The 26,316-nt window shown below is 30.2% G+C and overlaps 3 protein-coding genes across 13 annotated transcripts in view; 1 reads left to right on the forward strand and 2 right to left on the reverse strand.

Annotated features, from left to right (window-relative positions):
- LOC123294152 (liprin-beta-2) overlaps window positions 1–12,743 on the forward strand; it is a 30,875-nt gene extending 18,132 nt beyond the window's left edge. For 3 of the 9 annotated variants that reach the window (XM_044875246.1, XM_044875248.1, XM_044875255.1), the window contains exons 3-11: window positions 969–1,193; window positions 6,686–6,955; window positions 7,662–7,760; window positions 7,832–8,069; window positions 8,793–9,027; window positions 9,206–9,690; window positions 10,188–10,507; window positions 10,858–11,025; window positions 12,574–12,743. In XM_044875246.1, coding sequence (XP_044731181.1) covers window positions 969–1,193; window positions 6,686–6,955; window positions 7,662–7,760; window positions 7,832–8,069; window positions 8,793–9,027; window positions 9,206–9,690; window positions 10,188–10,507; window positions 10,858–11,025; window positions 12,574–12,708 — 2,175 coding nt within the window. In that variant the 3' untranslated portion in view covers window positions 12,709–12,743. The remainder of the gene's footprint in view (window positions 1–968; window positions 1,194–6,685; window positions 6,956–7,661; window positions 7,761–7,831; window positions 8,070–8,792; window positions 9,028–9,205; window positions 9,691–10,187; window positions 10,508–10,857; window positions 11,026–12,573) is intronic. The other 6 variants (XM_044875251.1, XM_044875253.1, XM_044875252.1 and 3 more) reach the window with 6 other exon arrangements.
- Window positions 12,744–16,355: 3,612 nt separating this feature from the next.
- On the reverse strand, window positions 16,356–19,774 carry LOC123292768 (testis-specific serine/threonine-protein kinase 3-like). The gene is made up of 4 exons (XM_044873482.1): window positions 19,721–19,774; window positions 18,395–19,417; window positions 17,679–17,765; window positions 16,356–16,460 (listed from the first exon to the last, which is right to left on the reverse strand). Exons 2-4 carry the CDS (start codon window positions 19,358–19,360, stop codon window positions 16,356–16,358), a joined length of 1,158 nt encoding a protein of 385 aa, XP_044729417.1. The 5' UTR covers window positions 19,361–19,417; window positions 19,721–19,774.
- A 1,395-nt stretch (window positions 19,775–21,169) lies between these two features.
- Window positions 21,170–25,661, reverse strand: LOC123293499 (testis-specific serine/threonine-protein kinase 1-like). 3 transcript variants are annotated; one of them, XM_044874348.1, is made up of 4 exons: window positions 25,569–25,661; window positions 24,217–25,224; window positions 23,309–23,380; window positions 21,170–21,247 (listed from the first exon to the last, which is right to left on the reverse strand). In XM_044874348.1, exons 2-4 carry the CDS (start codon window positions 25,171–25,173, stop codon window positions 21,194–21,196), a joined length of 1,083 nt encoding a protein of 360 aa, XP_044730283.1. In that variant the 5' UTR covers window positions 25,174–25,224; window positions 25,569–25,661; the 3' UTR covers window positions 21,170–21,193. The 3 variants fall into 3 exon arrangements, with proteins under 3 accessions (XP_044730283.1, XP_044730281.1, XP_044730282.1); XM_044874346.1 differs by lacking the exon at window positions 21,170–21,247 and adding an exon at window positions 21,668–21,839; XM_044874347.1 differs by lacking the exons at window positions 21,170–21,247; window positions 25,569–25,661 and adding exons at window positions 21,668–21,839; window positions 25,425–25,458.
- Between the last annotated feature and the right edge of the window lie 655 nt (window positions 25,662–26,316).

The following is a 26,316-nucleotide window of genomic DNA, read 5'->3' on the forward strand; positions in this document are numbered from 1 at the left end:
GCATGCTGTTTTTTTTGCATGACAATGGTTGCTTTTTAATCTTAATTTAACGATTGTAAATTATATTAATTAAATAAATATTTTAAGGGGATATTTGATATTTTCCAAACATGGTTTCTTTCCCGTTTTATATATTACTAGCATGATACCCGACCGCTTCGCTGAGCAATTTTCATTTTAAAAATAAAGACCACCGCGTTATGACCTTCATCTCCCTTGCTCTCACTTCTCTCCCTTCCATTACACTAAAATACATTTTATTATAAATCCAAAGTATTTAGTTCTTGCTTTTAAAATAGAAATTTTTCGGCGAAGTGGAGGTTAACTGCCAGAATCTTTATTGACTATACCCCTATGTGTTATTCTAATGTATGAGCTAAATTATTGTAAAGTTTCATTAAAATTCATTCAGTAGTTTTCAAAATAAGCTGGTGGTAACTGCAATCTTAAATTATAGGATAGGTGTTATTCTGATGTATGAGCTATATATTGTAAAGTTTCATTAAAATCCATTCGGTAGTTTTCAAAATACGCTAGCGGGTACTTTCTATCTTAAATTATAGACTATGTGTTATTTTGAAGTAAAATTTCATTCAAATTCAGTAGTTTTTGCGTGAAAGCGTAACAAACAAACAAAGTCACTTTCGCATTTATAATTTATAGACATAGGGATTAGCAATTTTTTTTAAATTTACAAAAACAAAGTAGCTTTGTTGTTTTTTATCCTACTGAAAAATAGCATTTTCAACGTACGAGTGAAGTAGCATTTTCAACTTCTGCAAGCCATCGAGTTTATTCCTTTTACCTAAGATATAGAAACCTTATTAAAAGATATTTTTAAAGAAAAATTAAAAATTTCATCCTTAAACAAACCATTTTCCCCTAAATAATGATCATTCTTGAAAGTTATTAAATATTTATAAAAAGAACAAATTAATAATTAATTGTATGAATTTTTTTTGTTACAGTCTGGCGAACAAGATGAGAAAATTAAACGATTGGAAAATGATAAAGACACATTACAAATGCAAGTACAAGTATTAACGGAACAAATTGAAACACAATCGGATAAAATTGCTGAATTAGAGAAATTATTAAGTGAAAAGAAACAACTGCTCGGCAATGCAGAGGATCTCTTGCAGAGAGTAAGGACACTCGCTACTTACATAGCCAGCCACATTGATAAGCAAAAAGTATTTTCTTTTAATCGTGACCAAATATTTTTTTAAGTACAAATTCATATAATGATTTTGTTTTTTTTTTTATTTTTCTTATTTATTTATTTATTTGTTGATGAAAATGCACGTATTTTATTTCCTTTGTTATACTTTTGTTTAATTTATTACTTTTTTGCACGAAACTTCTTTTTCCTAATGAGTATCAAAGAATATTATTATCAAATTCAAGAATAGAATCATCACTTTGTATTATATTATGCAAATCTAACAGTAATACGGCGAAAACGAGGTACTGGAAGGTTATTCTTTTTTAAACATAAGTAAACCAGCATCTACGGTTAGGTTAGGTTAGATTAGAGTGACTCTCCTGGGGACACACTTAGACCATAGGGTCCGTTGTGATACCGAAAAAAGGGTTGGCCCATCCCCTGCAACTAATCCATGAACCATTTGGAGCTGTTTAAGAACAGCAGGAGGGCTTTGACGTCGACGGACTTTAGGTCGGAGAGGTCGTCAAAGCCAACATCTACGATCGCATAAAATTAAGAATTCCGCATTTTAGAACTATGTCTATGTATGTCTACTTTCTGTAGTTACTAGGGCAGTCTGTGTAGAGTTTTTATACCATGTATGTATGAAATATATCAAGGTATCCTAAGTTTAGTCTCATGTTTGTAACGCTTAAAAATATTGATCCTACAAACAAAATGTTGGTATAGGTGTTCATAAATTCACCTAATTTGTCCATTTTCGATTGTCTGCCCGTCTGTCTGTCTGTCTGTCGGCATGAGAACTCAGAAACTAGAAGAGATATCAAGCTGAAATTTTTATAGCGTGAGCAACAAAGGTCCATTGGGTCTTGGGTCCAAAGGACCCATCTTGTTAACCGTTAGAGATAGAACAAAATTAATATGCTCACTGAAGAAGTGAGATGAAAAATACTGTTATTAATATGTGTGTAAGAGTGGCTATCTTTCTTTACTTACGTAAAAAAAACGATTGCCTAATAAACACTGTCTATACATGGTATTTCAACAATTACTCAGTCAATTGTTTGCTTTCAACTGTCCATTTTAATTTACGATTCGTTTTTGATGTCAGAAAACTACTCAAATATAAAATACGAAATATCTTTTACCTTTGTTAAATAGCAAAGATAAAAGATATTTAATATTTTTTACTTTCATAATCGCTGCGTCTATTTATTACCCATTCACGATCTGAATTGGATTTTAATATTCTTTGCTAAATATGAAATTTTATAAGCAACTTATAGGAACTACAGGTAATGTGTTAATCAGTCTACGTATGCATGTATGTGTGTATGTTTGTTCCTTTGCGATACTCTAGAGACCAAGCACGTGGGTCGATTTGAATAATTCTTATGTCAATCGATTTTTTTTAATCTTGCGAGTGTCAATAATGACAAGGCAGTAATGAAATATTGATATGGCGACAACCAAAAATGCCACATTATGAAAAAGAAAAAATAGATGTCGACAGGCTATGTTAAATGAGATATCATTGAATAGGTATTTGAAAATCCTAGCTAAAAGTAAAAAAAAAAAAAAAATTTAATCAAAAAACCCGACTGCGTTAAATAAAAACTGAAAACTTCATACAGCTTTGAATTTGCTCTCTTAAGGCGTGAGTGATCGCGAACTTGTTGCCAACCACAGATTTAAAAAAAAAATCCGATAAATATCATGATTTGGGCGGTCTTGTATGGTTTAATCTCTATGAATTTTTTTAAATTTTAATTTCACATTTGATGAAGCTAAATCACGGTTCCAAACCATTAGTAATTTTAAAACCTTGCCCAATAGTGAAAACGCATTCTATTTTTGTCTATTCATTTTTAAATAAAACTGTCGGTTATTACGCTTTCTTTGCTTTTTGATTGTCAATACTTTACCACGCAAATGGCGAAACCTTAAACGATTTAATTGGGATTATGGTTTAACAAAAAGCTTACTATGTTACGCGAAATCTAAAAAAAATTGAGGTTTACTAATTTTTTCCTCTTCACGCTAATCTTGATGAGCTATAATGGTCTACGCGCTGTGAACAATATATCGCGTGTATTATTAGTACTTAACTACTTTTAAAAAAAGTTGCTTATTCAATTTTATATAAATTTTCGTACTGTCCCCTCTTTTCTATTTATTTCAAAACCAGATTTTTTTTCATTTATTATCTTGAAAAGTATTGTTTTTGTTAAAAATTAATTGTGCATTGTTTTAGGGCATGATGTCACACGTTGGAAAGGGTCAGTCACCATTAAAAATAAACACTATAATAATGCAAACGCAAATTTTCATGTTTATTTATTGTTTTATTTTTGTAATTAATAATGGCATGTAAAATTTCTATTTTTGTTTTTAAAAGATAATACTTTTTTCTTGTATTGTTGTTCAATGTCATTGTAGAGCACATCATTTTTTCAAAATTGTTTTGAAGCCCCAATATGAAAACGGTTTTAAGAAAAATTTTAAGAGAAAATTCAATTTAAATGTCACAAAAGAAATGGAAAAGATACTTCAGCTGACTGATTTTATAATATGTTTTAGTTTTGGTCATTTTGAACAAAATCGTTAAATTAATGAGAATCAGAACTACAACATGTCCAAAGATTGGCCAAATTTAACTGGAATCTTTTTTTATTTCTTTTTTTATTATCTTAATAAATGTTATTAACAAATTTAACCCAATGAATAAAAGTTTTTGACACCTCAAAATCGCGTTCAGTGTCGTTTTAGGCCCAAAGTCGAGGCAAAAATCTTGAATACGGTGTACCACGCCAGGACAACTCTCGAGATTCATTGAATTATTTTAAACTATTCAACAAGTGAAAAACAAAATAAGAAACAAAAAAATTTTTAATTTTTACTTTTTTTTTCAACAATTTTATAAAATTTAAAAAACCCCTCGACAAATTTTTCGGGTACAGAACGTTAAACTCGCACATGAAACATAGCTAAGAACACTCTCCATTTATTACCTTTTAAACGAAACAAAAAAAAAATCGGTTCATCCGTTTAGGTGCTATGATGCCACAGACAGACTTTCAGAAACACACACACACATAGCGGTCAAATTTATAACACTCCCTTTTGGTTCGGGGGTTAAAACAGAAATTTACCTGGCTGTTAAAATTTATTTGTTAAAAAGTTTGACCGTTATGTGTGTGTGTTTGTTTCTGTATGTCTGTCTGTGGCATCGTAGCGCTTAAACGGATGAACTGATTTTGATTTTTTTTATTCGTTTGAAAAGTAATTTAATGGAGAGTGTTCTTAGCTATGTTTCAAGTGCAAGTTTAGGGTTCCGTACACGAAATAACTAAAAAATAGGCGATGATCTCCAAAATCGGTTCAGTTTGGAGAAGTCTCTAAGAAAAAAGGTAATTTAACGGAGAGTGATCTTAGACATGTTTAAAGTGCCAGTTTAGGGTTCCGTAGCCCGAAAAATTTCAAATCAAGAGGTCTTTCAGTTTTTTGCTTGAGCTTTAGTAAGTCACAGGCATACAAAGTTTCAAAAAGGTCGATTATTTGACTGTTTTCAGTTGTATTGAGATCAGTGTCATATTACATTTTAATCGTGTTCCATGAAAAGTTTTAAAAATCAGAAAACTCGTGTCAAAAATATGCTGTATACGTAATTCTGGGTGTACCTTTGTTTATTTTTATTCATTGAGTTAAAATTAGTTTAACAAATTTAAAAAAGTTTGTTGTAGTTGATATTAGTAGAAAACCTTTTTTTTAATTTATAGCAAATAAGCATGAATTTTTTTTTTTAATTTTTTTGTGGCTCAAAATATATTTATTTGAATTTTTACAGTATTCCGAAATAATCCAGAAATATAAAAATGGTTTTCTTTATTTTATTTCTTTTATTTTTTGGTTTGTTTTATTTTATATATTTTTGTTGTTTAAAATCAAAATAATAATTTATTTAAAAAAATTAGATAATTTTCCTCTGAAATGATTTAAAGAAAATACAAAACGCATCACTCTATCTTTTTACACAAAATAATATCGCTTTATCACTTTATATTTGTGATAACAATATTTATTTCATCATCATTATTAAAATCAGAGGTTCTCAATCTGTTAACAATAATCCCGTGCCTTCATCCCGTGTAAATTTTATACCGAATATCAAAAAATTCATTTTAATGTTCTGTCAAACGTGCCGAGAATTATAAAATAAAACACAGAATTTTTGTTTAATCTTCAATATGGATTTTATGAATTTCAATGTAGTCGCGAATTCTGTCAATTCAAAACGTTTACCCTCTAATGGAATATCAGTTTGAGGGAACACAAAGAAGTTAGTTAAAGCCCAATTTGCTGAATACATAAGTCAATCTTAATATTACGGTTTTGACTTTTGGACATTTTCTTAACTAGAACGAATTCATATTGAACAAAACACGAATATTAAAACACTTACTTTTTATAGATCTGTATGAACGCCGTATGCTCTTATTAGCTTTTAAGCGATTCCGCAAAGATATTCCGTTCATAACACAAAAAGAAGCAAACTTTTATTCCTTCGTTTAGTTCATTGTGCTTTAAGTAGTCCAATAAAACCAAACAGGATAAATTTTTTTTTTTTGCTATTTTACCCTAGTAAATTTTTCGGGATTTTACTCGAATTTATTGAGTGTGTTCCCCTAAAGTTTGTGCTGGTCCTTCAAAAAGAATACGGATATAAATAGTATATTACACATTTAGGAAGCAAAAGTAAAGAATGTGAAAGCAATGAATATGAGATCTGAGACATTCTTTGCTTGCTCTCGTGGTGTGTATACTATTTTTTCCCCGACAGAGGCAGAAAGCTGCAACTTCGTTTTGCACAGCGAGACGAAATTGACACTATCTGCTCGGTGAAAAAACGTTTGCGTGAGAAAACCTTATTTATAGTACATTACACACCTATTCGTTAATTTTATGTCTCTGCCTTTGATTATTACCTATGGGATTATTTGAGTCAAAGAAGAAGAAAATTGGGAACAACTGATTTTTAAATGCACATACTTTTACACAACCTTTTTAAGTCTTGGTTAAATCTATTTCTAAAATATTTTTAAGAATAATAAATTAAAAATTTATAAATATATGTAAAAATGGTATAAATAAAATTATTCCCTAGCATTTAAAATGTAGACCGAGATATGGTGGCAGATTTCGCCCCACATTTATCTCGCTTATGTCACTGAGAATATTAAAATATATATATAAAACAAGTATTATTGGCCGAAAATTTGAGAAGCCCCAACGTGAACATCATATTGAAAGAATTCAGCTGGTTAAATTTTCCCCTTAATCATTTTATATAACGATTCGTTTTGCTACATTTTTATAATGATAGTAATTTACATACTTTTTATAAAACAAAAAAAATATTAAAGAAATAGATAATCACACGACTTTAGTCTCATATTTCAAAGGTAAATCCATTCACATTCAATCATTAAATATAAATTTGGAATCTCTTTTTTGTAGGAAATGTTATCACGTTCCTCGTTAGAAACACAAAAATTGGAATTAATGTCAGCTATGTCTGAATTAAAATTACAACAAGCAGCATTAGAACGTGAAAATATTGAATTGCGCACTAGTCATTATGCATCGCAATTAAATGGTAATCATGTGATTACAAATCAATCAGCAACGTTAACAAATATTAATAAAAAACCACCATTAATACCAAGAACATCTCCCATACCACAGCATACTTCCACGCCAGTACACCATTCAACAAATACAAATCAAGTAAGCAAACAAAAATATGACATTAGCGTGATTAGTTATTTTATGTTAGAAATTTATTCAAAGATTCGTGCAAGGTTATACCTTTACTTAATATCTCGTTTTGTAGTTAACCAATTAAAAAATAGCTTAATCAAAAGTTGTAGAATTTCAGGGGGGACATCATGTTCTGATATCAGATTGTACCTACTTCAACGAAAAACGTTAGCTTTCGGAGGAAATAAGACTTAAAATTATGTCATTATGGTATTTAATCGAAAGAAAACCATTTGGCCAAGAATGAGACGATAACTTCGTTAAATCAAAAGGACCAGTTTCTGTACCGCCAGATCTAAGCTTAAAACGGAAAGTAAGCCTGAACCTAAATCTAAGGTTATCATTTCGACTGCCAAATCACTGCACTGCATATAAAGTGGAAGTGCTGGTCATTAACGAAGTATATCCATAGATGAGAATGAACACTTTAACGACAGTCAAACTTATCCTTAAATATATTCTTAAAACCAGCACCGGGCTGTGATGCTTCTTAATCCCGAAACGTTCAGTGTGTTTACTTCTTAACTAACGCTCTGTGATAGTTGCAAAGAAATTTTTTCTCATCTTTTTTCCATACTTTTTTTTATGCCTCACAATGGCAAAGACTGATTTCAATAAATTAAAATTTTGATTTTGCGGAAAAAAATTTTATTCAACCAAAAACATTTTGTAGATATCTTCCACAATATTATCATCAACGCCTAGTCCAATATCAGGAAATACAACCAGTAATACACCGTTGTCAACTCGTAATGATGATAATCAACCGAGGGTAAGGAAAAAATTTAAACGAATTTATTTAAAAATAAAAATTAAATTTATCGCTCCCCGTATTTATTGCAGACACCACCACCAAATTATCGACGCACTGTGGATTTGCATTATGGCAGTTTACCACGTCAAACGTATTTATCAACAAATGGTCTAATAATGGATAATAATGCAAATAGTTCACAAACAAATTTAACAGGAGTTCCTAATTCAGCGAGTGTGCCATCTAGAAAAGGTGTTGCATTTGGTAAAGGAATATCTTCACTACTTGGGGGGGCTAGAGGTCGTGGGCATTCAGTACCGAATTTAGGTGACAACAAATTATTATACGTTTGCTTGTTTGTTTGTTGCCTGGTGCCTGCGCATTGAACATAAACTATAATCTATTTATATTAGCCACAACACAGTAGCCTAACTTTAGAAGAATTACGATAAAGCTGAAAATGTCTCATTGATCCAAATCACGCTTTAAATTTTGTGCGGAATTGTAGGCTATTAGAAACTGTTAGGTAAAAATTTTCTCAAAACAAATCTAATTATAAAGAACATGCTTTTTCGTAATTTTTTTTAATGGAGAGTCTTCTATAAGTGGAAAATTTGTAGATTTAACAATTCAAAATATGGTAACGTGTCGCGCATGATACAATCCTAAATGTAAATTTTTTTCCTGATATAATTTTGCACGTATTATTAACTACGATTTAAAATTCAATCCCGAAAATTTATCTTTTTCGGCAATTATGTAATTTTTAGTTTTCAGAAATATGACATTCAAAAGAAATGTGCATGCTTTAGCACTGAGTATAAGAACTAATTTTTATTTAATTTAATAAGAACATTCCTAAATTAAGTAACAAAATTCACCCGATTAAATTTTATATCTAATTGATTAATTGTTGCATGAATACATTCTGATTCCCAAAAATAATTATAAAAATTCAGCATGAAATAATTTGATAATTTGCTTGTAGTTAAGATTTGGAGAATTGTACTAGATTCAAACTATTTAACTTCCTTTTTAAATATTTTGTAGCGGAAACAGAAAAAGTAGTTATTGAAGATTCAAACGATGGGGTTAATAGTTTTTCACCGCAAGCATCGCCATCATTGAATAAAAATAAAGGTATTAAAAAAATATTTGGAAAAATGAAACGATCAGGATCAGGCAATTTAGATGATTTATCAGGTGATGGTGAATTTCGTCGTGGTGGTGTGCGTGCAACTGCTGGTCCGCGTTTATGTTGGAGCCAACCACCAGATTCGAAAAGGTACGCTCAAAAAATGAACATCAACCTTTTTTTTCGAACGTCAATATAAATCTTGTATATCCGTAAAACTTCAAGGCCCTTTAAATTTTACTACGCAGTGTTTTACTTCACTGTGCTCAAGATTCCAGAAAATTATACTGAATCCTTAAAGTGTATTGAAATATTTGTTGGTTTACAGACCAGATAAACCATTCCATGAATGGGATATCGAAAACATATGTGATTGGCTACAAGAATTAGGATTAGAAGCGTATTTAACTGAAGCGAAACGTTGGGTTAAAGATGGTGCACAATTGCAAGCTGCTACTGGTCATGAATTTGAAAAGGAATTGGGCATTAAAAATCCATTACATCGAAAGAAATTGCAATTAGCAATTTTAGATTTAACTGATAATGGAACAAATGATACGTTGCTAGCGTCAGCAGGACGGTTGGATACGGCATGGGTGCTACGATGGCTAGATGATACAGGGTTACCACAACACAAAGATGCATTTTTACAAGCACGTATTGATGGACGATTACTACATCGTTTAACAGTGGATGATTTAGCTACACTTCATGTGACGTCTTTATTACATGCTACAAGTATACGTCGTGGTATTCAAGTTTTGAGAGAACATGATTTTGATCCCGGATGTTTAATACGGCGATCGTTACCTGGTGAGTACCAAAGAGAAAACACTTCGAAGAATTCGTATTGAATATGGCACTATAAAATTTGGAAATGTTAGTTCTTGAAAAGTAAAACTAAAGTCGCAATGGTCACAAAGCTCAAAGTTCTTAGTTAACGAGATATTTAACCTAAGAGTTAACGATTTAAATGTTCCAATTTAACCAAGTTTCTTATATATTAAATGGCAACTTTGAAAATTGTCTCACACATTTAGTATCTAAGGCGGCATTAGGAAAAAACTTTTAAGGTAGGCCAAACAAAAATATAATGAAATGGGGATACACATTTTAGGAATTTAAAATGTCAAAACGTGAATTTTTCGCTCTTTTCAAAAAACTGATTGCTTTATTTATACTTTTCAAGAACTAAGATCTTCCAATTTTTCAGAAAATATGATCAAAAGACATTTTTCATAATGATATCGCTGAGTACTTTTAAAAAACTTAAACAATTCTGTGTTTTAACAAAAAAATTTAATCAATAGATGAATCACTGCCAGAGACAAAAGATATAGCGTTATGGACAGCACATCGTGTCATGGAATGGTTACGTGTTGTAGATTTAGCTGAATATGCACCAAATTTACGTGGTGCTGGTGTACATGGGGCATTAATGGTATATGAACCAAAATTTACAGCCGAATTAATGGCAACATTATTAAATATACCACCTAGTAAAACATTATTACGACGGCATTTAAGCACTCACTTCAAAGAATTACTTGGACGTGATGTGATACAAGAGAAACGTGAAGCTGAAACTGTATTAGGTTATATACCATTGACACCAGCTACCAAATTAAAAGTAAGCCTTAATTGTTTTTGTAATGTTAAAAAGTAATAATTAGTTCTATCATATTTGCTTTAGTAGGATTAAATAGCCCATTATTTTTCTTTCTATAATCATTGCAACCCTTAAAAATTTGAATTTCTGCACATTCAAAAATGCTAAAAAATTTAACAGTTGGTCTAATCATCCTAATTTATATTCGATCCAATTTCATGATATTTAGAGAATTAAAGAGAATTAAGGTTATAAAACTTTTTGGTCCCTTTATTAACTTGAACCATCGAATATCATCGGTAAAAATTTAAAAAAAAATTAAGTTCAAAGAAATTATAATTTTAACTTTGTTTTTTTATTTTTTATTTTAGATTGTTAAGAAATCACAATTTTCTTTAAAACGTAAGAAAAGTAAAGGTGAATTAGACTTTGGCGATTTGGTGTGTCCAATGAAAACTGGACAATCATCATCCCAGTCAGGTGAAATTATTGCCAATAATAATGGCACTTCTACACATGGGGATGCTATTAGTAGTGGTGTAAGTCTGTTCTAATCACTAACGTAACTAACTATTTTCTTTTCCATTTTATTTTCAAATTCATTATATTATTTTAAGCGCTTTTTTCTATTTATTTTTAATTGGTGTATTTTTTTGTAGTAAGTATTCATCAAAAAGTATTTTAAAATTTATTTTTATGATTGTTTGTAAAATAACATTGTTGTAAGTGATGATATCAATTAATTAAGGTGGATTTGTTCGCTTCAATATTGGCTCATAGTCTATTTACTTGATTCGAATTTAACATAACGTAATGTTTGCAGTATAAAGCCACCGAAGCGACTTTTTTAACGAGAACGTTTCTCGCCAAAAAATGGAATGAATATTATTTCTTAGAACAATGTTTATAGGCTAAGTAGTAACATGGGGTTGAGTGTACAGCTGCTTATTGTTTGACCTAAATGTATGGTTATTGAAAAATATAGACAAAATGGAACCGTTTTTCATCTCTCTATTCAAGCCTCTCAAGCTAAAGCTGCTTATCGACTAAATGCGTAGGTTATATAACAGTCGTTTGGTCAGAAAAATCCCACGAGCCGTTTTCGCGAAAGAAGATTTCGAAGGTAAGTGTTAAAAATGTTGGCTGCAGCCACCGTAATAATTATACCGATATAAATAATTTCATGTGGCAGTTTTCTAAGACAGGTATATTTTCGAAAACCAAACTAATTTTTATATATAAATAGATATACGAAATTACGATAATTGGCTTCAGTCGGTAAGCAGCTGTCTAATAATTTTCTGCAACCAGAGGTCACTCAACCAGAAACTGTAAAGTCAATCAAGTGTCGCTGCTCGGACTATTATGTAGAATTCACAAATTTAAATAACAATATATTAATCAATTTGACTAATATCGAAATCTAATAAATTAGTTATAAGTGATATAAATAATATCATACTTTAGAGCACCGCTAAATATTCACAGCTAAATGTCAATAATGCAAATTCTAATTCCAACCCCATTCAAATACCATTTATGTGTTAAGAATCATATCGCCATGTCATTAGAAAATATGTTCAATAATATAAGCAAAGTTTTGAAATTTTTTAATCGTATTACACCAAGAAGTAGTAAGTGTAAATCGATTAAAAAAAATTAAATTGAAAGCAAAACTTGAACAGAATAATATCATTATTATGTTATATGACTTTGAAATTCCATTAAACTATAAAACTTAATGCTTTTTACAATAGTCAAATACCTTATAATTTTTTAGAATTGATTTAGACTTAGTCCAACTTTTAATAATCACAAAAAAAAACATAAAATTTCTCACTGAGATTCAAGATATCCACAAGTACGCTTTGCTCGGTTAAAATGAATACGAGTCGTTGTGTAAAAAGCATCAATGACGCCCGTCATATGAAAACTATGCCAATCGTGTGATTGACATAGCATTAGACACTAGGCACAGGTTAGCTAATATTTGGAACTTTCACAATATTACGCAAAATTTATAAATACTTTCTCCCGAAATTGTATTCCATCCACTAATTTTAAGTATTGATTTTTCCCTTAAATAGACGATGAAGAAAACACCAGGCGAAAAGGACATGGCTGTTTATCATCTCGTTAATGATGGTGGTACAGATGATGTATTCCATGCACATCGATCATCCCCATTACCACAACGGCTAAAAGATTCCATTCTTGTCTAATAAAAATGTTTTGTTTTTATAAAATTAACAAAAAAGAAAAAATAATTAGCAAGATGTGAAATATTACTATTTTCCAAAAAAAAAAAAAAAATATATATTAAATATTTTTTTAAGTATTTATTTTAATTGAATTTTTTATATAATCATATATTTGTCTTTTTGTTCAAACATTTTTTATACTTTATGTCTCTTTTGCTCTTAAATAATTAATTCATCTATCTCTTTCTTATAACATCTTCAAAAATATCAATTTATAACCGATTTCTTCACAGTGAGTAACAACATGAATGTAGTTAAACGACGCATATCCATATAGTTTTATTGGTGGATTAGACGGTTGACGTTGATATTATAATGTAAAAAAATCCAAAATTTACTTAAAACTTAGTTAAGATTGTAATGTGGACTTTTATTAGCCAATCAAACGTATTTCAATTCGTCCACTCATGGGCGTCTTGCCGAGGAATGGTTGATACAATTGAAAAAATATTATTCTTTAGGAAATAAAAAATCGTAAATATAAATTATTTTATTCATATTATTTTTTTAAAGAATCACAAACACAATTAAAAATGATGTTGCACTGTGACCTCATTAAAATTTATGTAATTATGTAAAGGAATGCTTCTCTTTCGTGAAGAAATCGGACATTCAAAAAGTTTTGTTTATCATAAATATAATTGTCTTCCCCTTTAATGGAAAACACCAATTGCCTTAACAAAAAATTTACATTTTTTGAATTTACGTTTTACCTATTCAACAAGCAAACCAAAAAAGTATTACCAAGTTAACAAATTTTATAAAAATATTTAAACTATTTATAAATAGTTGAAAAATAATACACAAAATATTAAAGACCCAAAACCATGATACTAAAAACTTAATTTTTTTTTAATTTTTATGCATAAAATACGTTGATGTTAATGTAATCACTTAACATTTGACCCTTTATCATGTTACGTGTCAGGCGTGAATACAATAAGCGCAAACCAAACACAAGTTTCTCCAGCAATGTATGCGGTTGGTATCAAATATGTATCTTCATTAATTTGATTGCCTGCCTGTCCAAATATTCGGTATATTGAAACAACAGCCTTAAAATTATACAGTGAATAAATAAAAAACTAGAATTTTGCAGCCTCGACTATAATGATTTTTTTATCGTCATATAAATTGGCAGCTCAGTCATTTTTCGGTTAACAAAAAATAAGGATAAAAATTTTTTGAAGTCTGTAGAATTTCGTATAATCTGTAAGATGGGAATAACTGGAAGCATTCTTCCTCCGTCCATTGTCGTTTCTATATCATCATTACTACAAATTGGCGATCATATAAAATTGAATGTGCTTCGTGTGATTTCAATGCAATTGTAATTTTATGTGTCTGTTATTCCGAATTGATCTCGTTATCGGTTAATTTGATTTCGATTTGTTTCTTCTTTGTTATATTTTGAGCTATGTTTTTCTCTCGAGTATTTGGCGCACATGGTAGAGGAAAATAATTCCTCCTACATAAGACCTACAAGCTTAGAGTTTCTCAGCAAAACGGCGCATTGTTTTGTGTCCTTTATAAAAACATACGACAGCCTACTATGGTATATACCCCATATTTATACAGATAGCCGTTTTTAGAAACTCTGTATATTCCGTTTGTCTCATCCATTCTGTTTTCTCAAAATTCCTGTATTGTTTTTGATGTATTGCTTCGAGTTCGATTTACAAGAAGAAGAGCATTCAGCATTTTAAGTACAATAAAAAAGGTTCTAAAGGTCTTTACTATTCATGTATATTATTTATTGTTTAGGTAAAAATAATAATAGTAAATTATCCCTATGAAAAATGATAAAATACGTAGAATTTCAGAACTGATATAAAAATTTTTTTATTAACTTGACAAAAACAATTAATTTCGAATACTTCGTTCCTTTCATTCATTCTTACATTTTCACCAAATCACGATATTAATTATGCACAAAACCTGTTACGACCATTTTACAAATTTAAATGTTAAACCTTTTACCATTAAAAAAATGAAATCACCAATCTTTCTTCAATTTATTGTTGAATATTTAAATAATTGTAATAATTAATTAAAAAAATTATATTATATATATACATATATAAAAATAAATCTATAAAACTGTCAACAACAAAAAAATAAAGTAACAAACATCTCTTTCAAAATAATTTTGTGTGTGTTTTAAACCTACATACTACTGGCCACAATTAAAGGGACACTTTTTTATCTTCTTCTCTACAGCATAGTAATTTCCCTAGAGACGAATCTTGGCCAGCACATTGTATGTTGGCGGTTCAATCACATAATGAGTAGGAGGCCTTCAAATTTTAGAGAGTTATAGGTATTTGAAAAGAGCCTATTTTATAAGAATAGTGTTATCTTAATTGTGGCCAGTAGTAAATATTCTGCCACTTACAACCTACAAATTTATATTCCTCCATCAATGGACATGCATAAAAAGTTGTCGGCCCAAAAATAAAAGAACAAGTGTATCTTTCAAACTGCATTTGTATGCTGTTTAAAAAAATATTATTGAATCATTAATTCCGCTTTAATTTGATTCCATCAAGTCCATCTTCAATATTGACACTTTCATCAGTCTGCTTTGATTCCTCTGGTCTAATCATCTGATACTGACTAAATAAAGTAAAAATGGATTAAAACACTTACTTAAGTTATGGGTCAATTTTGAGCGTTATATAGATCATCCAAAGATAGCCTGTGCTTTTAGTAAGTTTTTGTTTCTAACATATAATTTAATAACCTTGATTCAAAAAGTGAAATATAGATCAGTGAATATCTCACCCGAGCTACCCCAATTTTGTCTATTTTAAGGAATGATATTTTCGATAAAATAAATTGGGGGGGGGGGGGGGGGAGGAGAAAATGCTTGTCTGAAAATTTATCTCGTCTTTTCGGTGGTTTTTTGAAAGTGAAGCTCAACTTGGTAACTGTTGCAATCTCTAACTCTTATTTCGAAAGCTGAAAGTGGATTCAAAAAATCATTTCAAGTTTGGTATTATTTTTCAGAAATAAAAAAGTCTTATTTGTCTATGTAATACTCTTATTATAAATATAAACTCTTTGTTGAAGGAAAGACCATTGAAATAATTAAATTATTATTCAAACTAATAGATGGCCCTACACAATTATAACGTGAAGAGCCACCTGGAGTAAAGCACCTTCAGAGAACTAAAATAGTAAAAAATTTTCAGGGGGTTGCAGATATATTTTAAATAAAAACTTTAATCTGTGCTCTTATACACTTTTAAGATAGTACTATCGATAATAGACTTTGCATTCAGAATTTAATGAAACTTGGCATAGTTGTCCATTATTATATCATAATTAAGCTGTTAAATTTTTAGGGGCCTTCAGAGAACTGACAATCTGAACGTCCAGTTTTGTGAAATAAAATAAAATGATATAATAATGGACAACTATGCCAAGTTTCTGAAATGAATGAAAATTCTGAATGCAAAGTCTATTACCGATAGTACTATCTTAAACAGCTAAGGCAGTGCCACCTATAAATCCTTGGAGTCACGAATTATTCATGGAGAAAATATTGCAAATAAAATAACAAAATTATCTATCAAAATGCATTTTTATTGCGCTTTATATCTATTTTATTGAATAATCCGCCCCAATTTTATTCCATCTGATTCATCATCGACACTTTCTCTGTGATTATTCTGCTTTGATTCTTTTGATGTGAGGTTGTCCGATAGAAGCTAAATAAAAATAGAATATAATTAACTTTTCAAGTCTAAATAGAATAAAAATAAGGTGTTGAAACTTAAGAGGGGAGTACATAACAAAAGTTTTGTGAGTATCTTCCAAACAAACCTGGTTTTGTGACACAGGCATGTCGAACATAGTCTCCCAAATAATCGTATTTTTGGAGGGTAGACTTCTTTTCCTATTGCATTCATAGAGTTTATCATGGTGCAAATTGGCAAAAAACGCAACAATCACCTCCCTCCACGAAAATAATTTAAATTTCTTGATATCAATCTCTGATTGAGGATAAGTGATCGAAATTTGATGCACTTTTCTGAAAAAAGCTATTCGTATCTGCTATGTGCTCTTCTATTGAAAATAGGAGTCGTGATACAAAATGACAAACTGGGTGAATTTATGACTAACGAAGCTATTACGGATGGATTTTACCCGCGTAAAGAGATATCAGGCCAATTTGTTGATTATTTATTTGAAATTATTTTAAATAGATGTAAATCTAAAAGTAAATATTTCTCAAGATGCAAGTCATAATACAGTTGGGCTTAAGATTGAAAGCTTACCTTTCTCAAACAACGTTTTGAGAAAGGAGAAGATTAAAGATTCTTTTTGAAAAAGGGAAAATGGTGACTTTATATAAAAAGTAACTTTAAAATTAAAACGTGCCAGCTGGAAAATTCTTATTAAAAACTTAAAAAAAACAGATTTGAAATGTTTAAAAAAATCGCTCCTCGCGCATAGAAACAAAATTTGCATTAATATTTTTCTGATAATCATAAATATTTTTCTGATAATCATAACTGACAACATTTTATTGGTTCTCTATTAATCAAGATTTCTAAAAAATTTGTTTTGTAGACTTTCTTGAAAATATTAATCATGTCTTATAACTCTAATCTACACTTGAATTTTCTGCCAAGTTTTGTTGAAACTTTTTTTTTGGGTGTACTTAGATGTAGAACTTATCATACAAATTTTTTGATTTTTTAAATTTTGTCAAAAACTACGCTCTTCTCAAAATCTTTTTAAGTATTTATTTATTTGAAGTACTTTTTTGAGTCCTACTTTTCTTCAAAAATAATTTTCAAAATTAATGTTTGCTCTTTAGTTGATATATTAAAACTATGAAGCTACTGAGAAGTTTCAACGAAAGTTGAGCGAAAATAAACATTTAGCTTTTAAAGCTTCAGTTTAGCATTTGATTGCCATACCTTACTCATATTTTGGCGTTCTGAGAGTATCATTCGTTCTTCTTCTTTCGGCTTAGGAAGAGGGCGCGATGGCTTAGAAACTTTTGGCTAAATAATAATCATAATGGTTCAATAAAATAGTATGAAATGTAATAAAAATATCTTTAAACAAAATGTTAAAATGCATTATAAAAATATAGCTAAAGCAAATATCATTTTTATAATTAATTAAATCCTTGATTTTATCTGCATGATGTTTTGAAATTTTTAAAATTCGTCTGAGTTCATTCTACCTAAGAAACTTTCTAAAACAAAGAGACGAAGACATTTCATTCTGCATTCTCGCGCGAAAAGCGTTGATTGCACTATAAAGTTTTTGAATATTTGTTTTAAATTCAATAGGAACAACTCTTATCAGTTTAAACATGACCTCTTTTCGATTTAAATGCAGATTACTTAACCCTCCAGAGTTTCGATAATTATTCTGTTGTTTTTGGTAAAATATGGTAAGGATTAAAAAAAATTAAAATCAATCACCCTCTACTAGTTTGTTTGGTCTACTAAACGAAATATAAATGTAAAATAACGATCATATTTTATGTAAACAGAACGGAAATGATGCGGGATGTACAAAAAATTTGCTTATCGCAATTTCCTTTTGATTATAAAAACTTCCACTTGAGGGTATTATACTTGATACAAAAGAAACACTGATTTTGGTCAGAAAAATGTATTACTCTGTCAGAAAGAGGCTCAATACGTTGTTTATTTTCCTCTTCGGCTTGAGCAATTGCACTCTGTTCCGCTGGGCTTAATTTCTGTAACCTCAGATCCATTGCTAACCACTCACATGCAATAATTTGTTCGATACGATAACGACGTTTTATATCTGGTTCCAACATTGCTGTTACTAACTTTTTCACCTCAACACTCAATATATCAATGACTTTGGCTCGAAATCGCCATTTCCGATTATTTTGCTGTTCAAATAATCTTTTAATATTTGTGTCATCAAATGGCATTGCTTTATTTAACATAATAAATAATACAACACCTAGTGACCATATATCCGCCAATTTAGGTCCATACGGTTGTCCACGTAATATTTCTGGAGCAGCGTACGATAATGAACCACAATATGTTTCACTTGGAATACTTTTACCAGATACATCGATTACGGAACGAGCAAATCCAAAATCAGCAATTTTTACATTAAAATTATTCGTAATTAAAATATTCTCACATTTTAAATCACGATGAGCCAATTCTAGTGTGTGCAAATATTGTATGGCTAATGCCATTTGGCGTAACCAAACGCGCGCTTGATTTTCGGCAACACCTCCATGTTTTAATATAAATTCTAACAGATCACCGTTTTCAGCAAAACGCATAAATATGAAATATTTGGCTTTACGTTGAAATATGCTGTGGACATGAATGATATGCGGGTGATTTAATTTTATTAATATATTTAATTCACGAGGTAAAAATTTACGGACAAAATCTTTAGGGGCTCGCGATGTATCAATTAATTTACACGCCAAAACCGTTGTTTTAGTGTCACTTGATGCATCAATGGGTATATATTCAGACAAATAAACTTTTGCATATGAACCTTCTCCCATTTTTTTCAATAGTTTGTATCCACGACTAGACAGGGTTGCTGTTTCTGAAGCTGTAGTTTGGACATCATTTGAACTCATTGAAATTTATTTCTTGGTCTATGTTTATATCTTGCCTGAATCATAACGGGGCTGAACCTACACAAAAGTTAAAGTGTTACTAGTGTGAGATAGGGTTAACAGAATTGGAGCCCTCCAATTTGCTTCAAATTGATACGTATATGCTTCATCTGAAGATTAGGAAAATAATTTTAGTAACTCAAACCGAAAGGGGGTGAAAGAAGAATTGAAGTTATACTGTGCAAAATTACAACTCATCAAAATCATCAACTTGAAGCAAATCTTCATAAAATATTAATTTGAAGCCAAATTTTTACAAACGTTTTTCTATGATTCCTAGAAAGATTTTATGGAAGCAATAAAATTAAATTATCTGATTACCTATTTCAACAAAGTGCATTTTGACAGATTCATTTTATAAAACAACAAAAATTCATTCAAACAAATGTCTTGACTTCCTTCATAATAGAAAGAGATAAAGAAATAAAATAATAAATTTGAAAAAAAAAAAAAAAAAACCGACTGTATTAAAAATGAACTGAAAAGGTGAAACCATTAAAACTGAGGAAAACACTAAGTAATATAGACACATATGAAATTTGAATAGTCATCCTTAAATGATAACATTAAGACGAAAATTTGCATAAGTTGTTCGTTCATTTATAAAGAATAACGTTCTATAGTAGATATTTGCCTCTATTTTATACAAGAAAAAACTCAGCTACAGAACATGAGATATCTTTCAGCTTTCTGAGATATGTTTTATCTAACACCAACGACCCCATAAAATTTTCGCATTCCGTATTAGTAACTATCTCTATTTTCAGTATTCAAAAAAAACACTCGATGTATATAATCTGTGCTTGTTCGGAGTTCCTTATTTGGGCCACTTACTATTTATTCCCGAAACGTATAGTAAAGACAACGCAAACATTTTTGCATTAATTTTTTCGATGCATGTGTTACCAGTATATCTTTGAACAAGTTCTGGTATGATCTGCATTAAATTACTTATCACTTTATTTGAACGAATAGTACAAAATAATTAATGTCAGTGTGTAGAGGGGAAGTACTTGCTGCGCAGACTTTAATATTCTGTGATATTACGCGCCTGGACATGAAGCTGCAACTCTTTACAACCAGTTTTTTCTCATCAATTTATAACAATATTAATATCAATTAAAAGTTTAAAGAAAGCTCTAACACAAAATCAAGTCTGATCGATTCGTCTGTGGCATCGTAGAGCTTAAATTGGTGGGACGATTTTGATTTTTTTTATTTGAAAGGTAATCGAGAATGTTCTTAGTTAGTTTCAAGAAAAATTGCCCGGCCTTTTGAAGATCACCAAATCTTTTCTAATTGTTTAGGGTACGAAACCTTAAATTCGCACTTGAAACGTAGCTATAAGGACACTCTTGATTAAATTACGTTTGAAACAAAAACAAAAATCAAAATCGGTAAAAAATTTTGAAAAATGCCTATTACGTAATCTCTAGTCACAAAATGACGATTTCGACATAACTGTCGACATTTTCTATGCCATCTCCCAAACAAAGCAGTGCTGTTGCTGTAATGGTTAAATCAACACGATGTATATAATATATATCGATATATAAATCGTAAAAATAAAAAAGTATTCGCTAGAGAACCTACCCAAGTGTAAACTGTACTCTATACAAGGATTAGTGAACTCTGCAGTTCACTCGTATTTTTATTTTTACATTTTAAATAACAATTTAACAACAACAATTCCCATTGTTAATATATTTAAATTAAAAATATTACACTTAAATCAAAGACATAAAAATAGTTAATTATATTTGAGAATAATGGCTTGTAGAATCCATGCTCTTTTTATCTAACGACGTCCAAAAAAGCTTGAATTATTGTTTGTATGTAAGGGGAGAACTAGAACATTGAAATTTACGTTTAAATTCTATAGAAATAAATGTTACATTTTTTTTTTACTACTATGATTAGACTTAAAACAATTTAATGGGAGGGGGATTTATGTTTTAATTATGAAATGAATAATTAATAAACATTAAGAAAAAACCTTTTCAACTCAAAATTTATATTTGCATCTTTTGGCGGTTTAAAATTCATTTTAAAATTTAAATGCTCTGTAGTTTAATTCTTTCTTACACTATAAGAGAATAATTTAGTCGAACATTAACAGAAATAACCTGAAATCGAAAATTATCACCTCCAATACTCTTTTACGATTGCCTAAGTAACTTACTAGGAGAGAATTTTTTTATTATGATAACGAGATTCACTATCACAAATCATGATAAATCTTCATTTAGGTTGAAAACTTGCCTTATGGCTGTCCTTGTAGGGAGGATGAAGCACAAAATACAAAAAATTGGAAACAAAACGACGATTTAAAATAAATGTTTTTTTTTTATCATTTTATATTCTTTTATCTGTTTTCAGAAGGTTCCGCATTTTCACCAGATGTTTTAGTGTCTTTCAGTCCATAATTATCTGATTCGAGCTAAATAAAGTAATAACAAAAGAAATTCAAAATAATTCATTGTAAACAGTTCTCGAGATACAAGTCATGATAAAGAGTAAATCTAGAATGAACAAATAAAAACAAACAATCGACTGAGTTAATTGTTGAAATATAATAGTATAGACAGTGTTGATTAAGCAATCGTTTGTTTTTTTACGTCCTGTGTTTTTCGGCGAATATCTGAGAAATTGCTTTCTAAAAACCACAACATCTCAAATGGTAAAATTATACCCCATCTGCTCAGCAGACATCTTTTATTCTCAAAAATGACTTCTCGAATAGATATTAAAGAAATCAATAAATATTTATCAGTAATTTAAAACATAATGATTGGATTCGCTCTTACCTTGCACTGAGGATATCGTCAGCCTGAATACAAAGAGTTTGTACATTTCAGGCTGACGTTTTAGAAATTGGTAATTTTAATGTAGTATGTATATTATGGTTGTCCAAGTGGTGACATATACAATCATAATATACATTTGACATTAAAACTATCAATTTCCAAAACCGCCATACTGAATTACGCAAACTACTTTTCCTAAGCATAAGAGCGAATGCTACTCATATTCTGTTGACTTTGTAGAAGATGTTTATCATGCCTTGTAATTCACATTAATTAATTGCATTCACACCTATACTTTAAACTAGCTTTGTTTGATGAATGCGTTTAAATTTTCTCACAAGTTTTGCTGAAACTGTGTAAGGAGATTTAAAAATGATTGATGTTCGGTCTTCACTTGAAAAGTATAAAATCTACTTCGATTAGCAAACAATAAAAGAAATTTTAATTCAAGTTAGTTTTTGTGTATATAAAATTTTGTAAAATATTTTTCGTGTTAAAAACGAGTTTATGAAATATGAGATGGCTCAAGTATCAAAGATTTACGGGTTAGGTATCTTGTTTTATTTACTTACCTACATTAAAATAGATAAAGAGAGAGGGAATTTTGCATTTTTTAGAAAATATTATTTACATTTAGAACTGCAGTTAGGGGCCATTCATAAATTACGTCACACCTGTTTTACGATTTCAAACCCCTCCCTCCTCCTTGTCACTGATGGTCACATTTTTGAAGCCCCCCTTCTTCGTGTGACGTCACATATTTTATTATTTAATAGAAATAGTTAAAATCAAACAGCAGTTAATTTACTTATTATAATACAACAGTTAAAAAATTTTGGTTTTTATGGGTAAGTTTTTTTAAACTTATTTTTGCGTTTAAGTATATTTTAAATTTTAACATACCCCTTTTCACACAATGTCCTATTTCATTGACACCCATCTCCCCCCGTTAACGCGTGACGTAATTATATGAATGATCCCTTAGGTTATATTGAAACCACTGAACTTACACGTAAAATATTTTTGTGAACTTCCAGTGAAAATTGGGGGAAAATAAACGTTTATTTTGTAAAATTAAAAGTTCATTATTGCGTTGCTTTACCTTATTCATAGTATGGGGTTCTTGGAAAAGAAATCCTTCCTTCGGTTTCGGCGGCTTTGGCAACGGTCTTGGCTAAAGAATAATTAAATGGTTCAATAAAATAAATTGAAACAGAATAAAATAAATAAAGTAAAAATATTAGAAGTGATTGGGTGGGTACAATATAATATAGCATACTATCAAATTTGAATCGGTTTAATGCTTACTTTTATGGGTCTTTCATCGATTCACTTTCGTCGTAAAGGTGAGCAGAGTAATTTTTTTAAATAATATTAAACATACAAACATTTTTAAAGTGAGGTGATTTGCATATAAAAAAGAAGAAAACTGCGACAAGGTCAATGGTAAGTTCAGGTCGAGAGGGGGGGGGATGCTTCCTGGATCTGCCTCCCTCGTTAAGCTGATGTGAATAAATGCAATAGCGAACCGATAAAATGACGTTTCATTCGTTTAAATGTTTTCAAAAATTCATTTTGCATGTTGTCCGGAAAAGTAATTTTAAGATAATTCACTTCGAAATATATGTGTATATATTAGTTTTTTTCAAATAATTTCCTTTCCGTTTACAAATTTATATTTAAAATCTTTTTAACAGGTTTTCAAAAATATAGGATCTATCCTTTATGTAGGAAACATTTCTAACATAAGGAAAGTAACAAATATTCAAAGCAAAAATCATTTTTCCCTTCAGAAGTCCATAACTTCTGAAATTAAAGGAGATACTTTTTGAAAACCATGTAAATTTACTTGGAATGATATTTTTAATCAGGGGGCGGGGGTATGTCATGGATGGAAACAAAATGTAAATTGTTTTTCTTATTGCAATATTATCCTGATTTCAAAATCTTATAGTTCAGTCTCATTCCCGACAAGAATAAAACACTGAATATTATATGAAAAATTATTACTTCAGGTTCAATACGCTGTCTTTGTTGGTCTTCAGCTGTACTAATCGCATCTTGTTCTGCTTGACTTAATTTCAATAATCTCAGGTCCATTGCTAACCATTCAGAAGTAACAATTTGTTCAACGCGATAACGACGTTTTATATCCGGCTCCAACATTGCGGTTACTAACTTTTTCACTTCAGTACTCAATATATCAATGACTTTGGCACGAAAGCGCCATTTTCGACTATTTTGTTGTTCAAATAATCGTTTTATATTTGTATCATCAAATGGCATTGCCTTATTCAACATAATGAATAATACAACACCTAATGACCATATATCCGCCACTTTAGGTGCATATGGTTGTCCACGTAATATTTCTGGAGCGGCATACGATAAGGAACCACAATATGTTTCACTTGAAAGAACTTTGCCAGATCCATCGATTACGGAACGTGCAAATCCAAAATCGGCAATTTTTACATTAAAATTATTCGTAATTAAAATATTCTCACATTTTAAATCACGATGAGCCAATTCTAGTGTATGCATATATTGTAAGGCTAATGCCAGTTGACGTAACCAAACACGTGCTTGGCTTTCAGCAATGGCACCATGTTTTAAAATAAAATCTAACAAATCACCGTTTTCAGCCAAACGCATAAATATAAAATATTTGGCTTTTCGTTGAAATATGCTGTGGACATGAATGATATGCGGGTGGTTTAATTTTATTAATATATTTAATTCACGAGGTAAAAATTTACGGACAAAATCTTTAGGAGCTCGCGCTGTATCAATTACTTTACAAGCCAAAATTGCTTTTTTACTATCAATTGGTGCATCGACGGGTTTATATTCGGATAAATAGACTTTTGCATATGAACCTTCTCCCATTTTTTTTAATAGTTTGTATCCCCGAGTGGAAAGAGTGGCTGTTTCTGAAGCTGTGGTTTGTACATCACTTGAACTCATTGAAATTTAAATCTTGGTTTATGTTTATATCGTGTCATTTCGGTGCTGAACCTGTGTAAGAGTTAAAACAAGTTCATTTGAAATTATTAGTATTGCAAAGACAAAGCTAATTTGAAAGAAATTTATTAACTATAGATTTGTGAAAATGTGTAATAGGAAAAATTCAAATACTAGATTGTATTTAATTCAGTTACTGTTGCTAGTGTGTTGTGTAGACAGTATTAGAACTTGGAAGAACAAATTTTATTTACCCCATTTTGAAAAAAACTTTCCGTAAAATTTTCTGAAATTTAAATTTCATTGGTAAGTGGTTTTTCTGCAATTGTCGTTAACAAATGTGAAAAATAGAAGCAAGTAATTTGACAGAATTATTTTTTATTTGTTTGTTCACATACCTTTTTGGAATATTCTATGAATTTTTACGTAAATTTTGGCTAAGATTAATTGAATATCAAGTAATAAAATAACAAAAATGCATTAAAAATATGTCATTTTATTTTCTTTATATTGCAAAGATATTAAAAAAATAATCAAAAAATTCACCTAACAACGATAATGTTCGCTGTAAATAAATCTGTGCCTCATAGATCGACAACGAATAATTTACCTGCCACGAATTATTTTTGGGTATTTATTCTCGAAACGTTTACGCGATTAATAACGTTTTCGCATCGAATTTTTTCAAAAATAATTATAAATATATTTTTTTACAAATTCTGGTATTTGCGATTAAAATTTACCACGATGTCGCTGGTGGTCACCGCTAAAAGCTTTGAGATAGATAGATAGGGATAGTTTCATTCAAAGGAGAGGTAGGATAATGTCACCATTTTCAGCCATGTGTTTAGTATTTATAGTAACATAAAAGCTACAGCCAACCCATAGACTTATGATCAAGATGTTCCTGTTACATAATATGATCGAGCCAAAAATTGCAGTGCATAGACAATTAGCTCTACCTTGAGTAACTTTAGACTGGGATGGGGAGCAGTAGCATCTATAGCGAACTTTAATCGCAAACAATTTTCAGTGGCGGTTTCAGGTGTGGCAAATTTGGGCCACCGTCCAGGACCTCGCGCTTGTAAATTGAAAAAATCCATACATTTGATCAATTTATTGATGTGCATTTAATAATATTTGCAT

Source organism: Chrysoperla carnea, chromosome 2, assembly GCF_905475395.1.
Source record: "Chrysoperla carnea chromosome 2, inChrCarn1.1, whole genome shotgun sequence".
NCBI lineage: Eukaryota > Metazoa > Arthropoda > Insecta > Neuroptera > Chrysopidae > Chrysoperla > Chrysoperla carnea.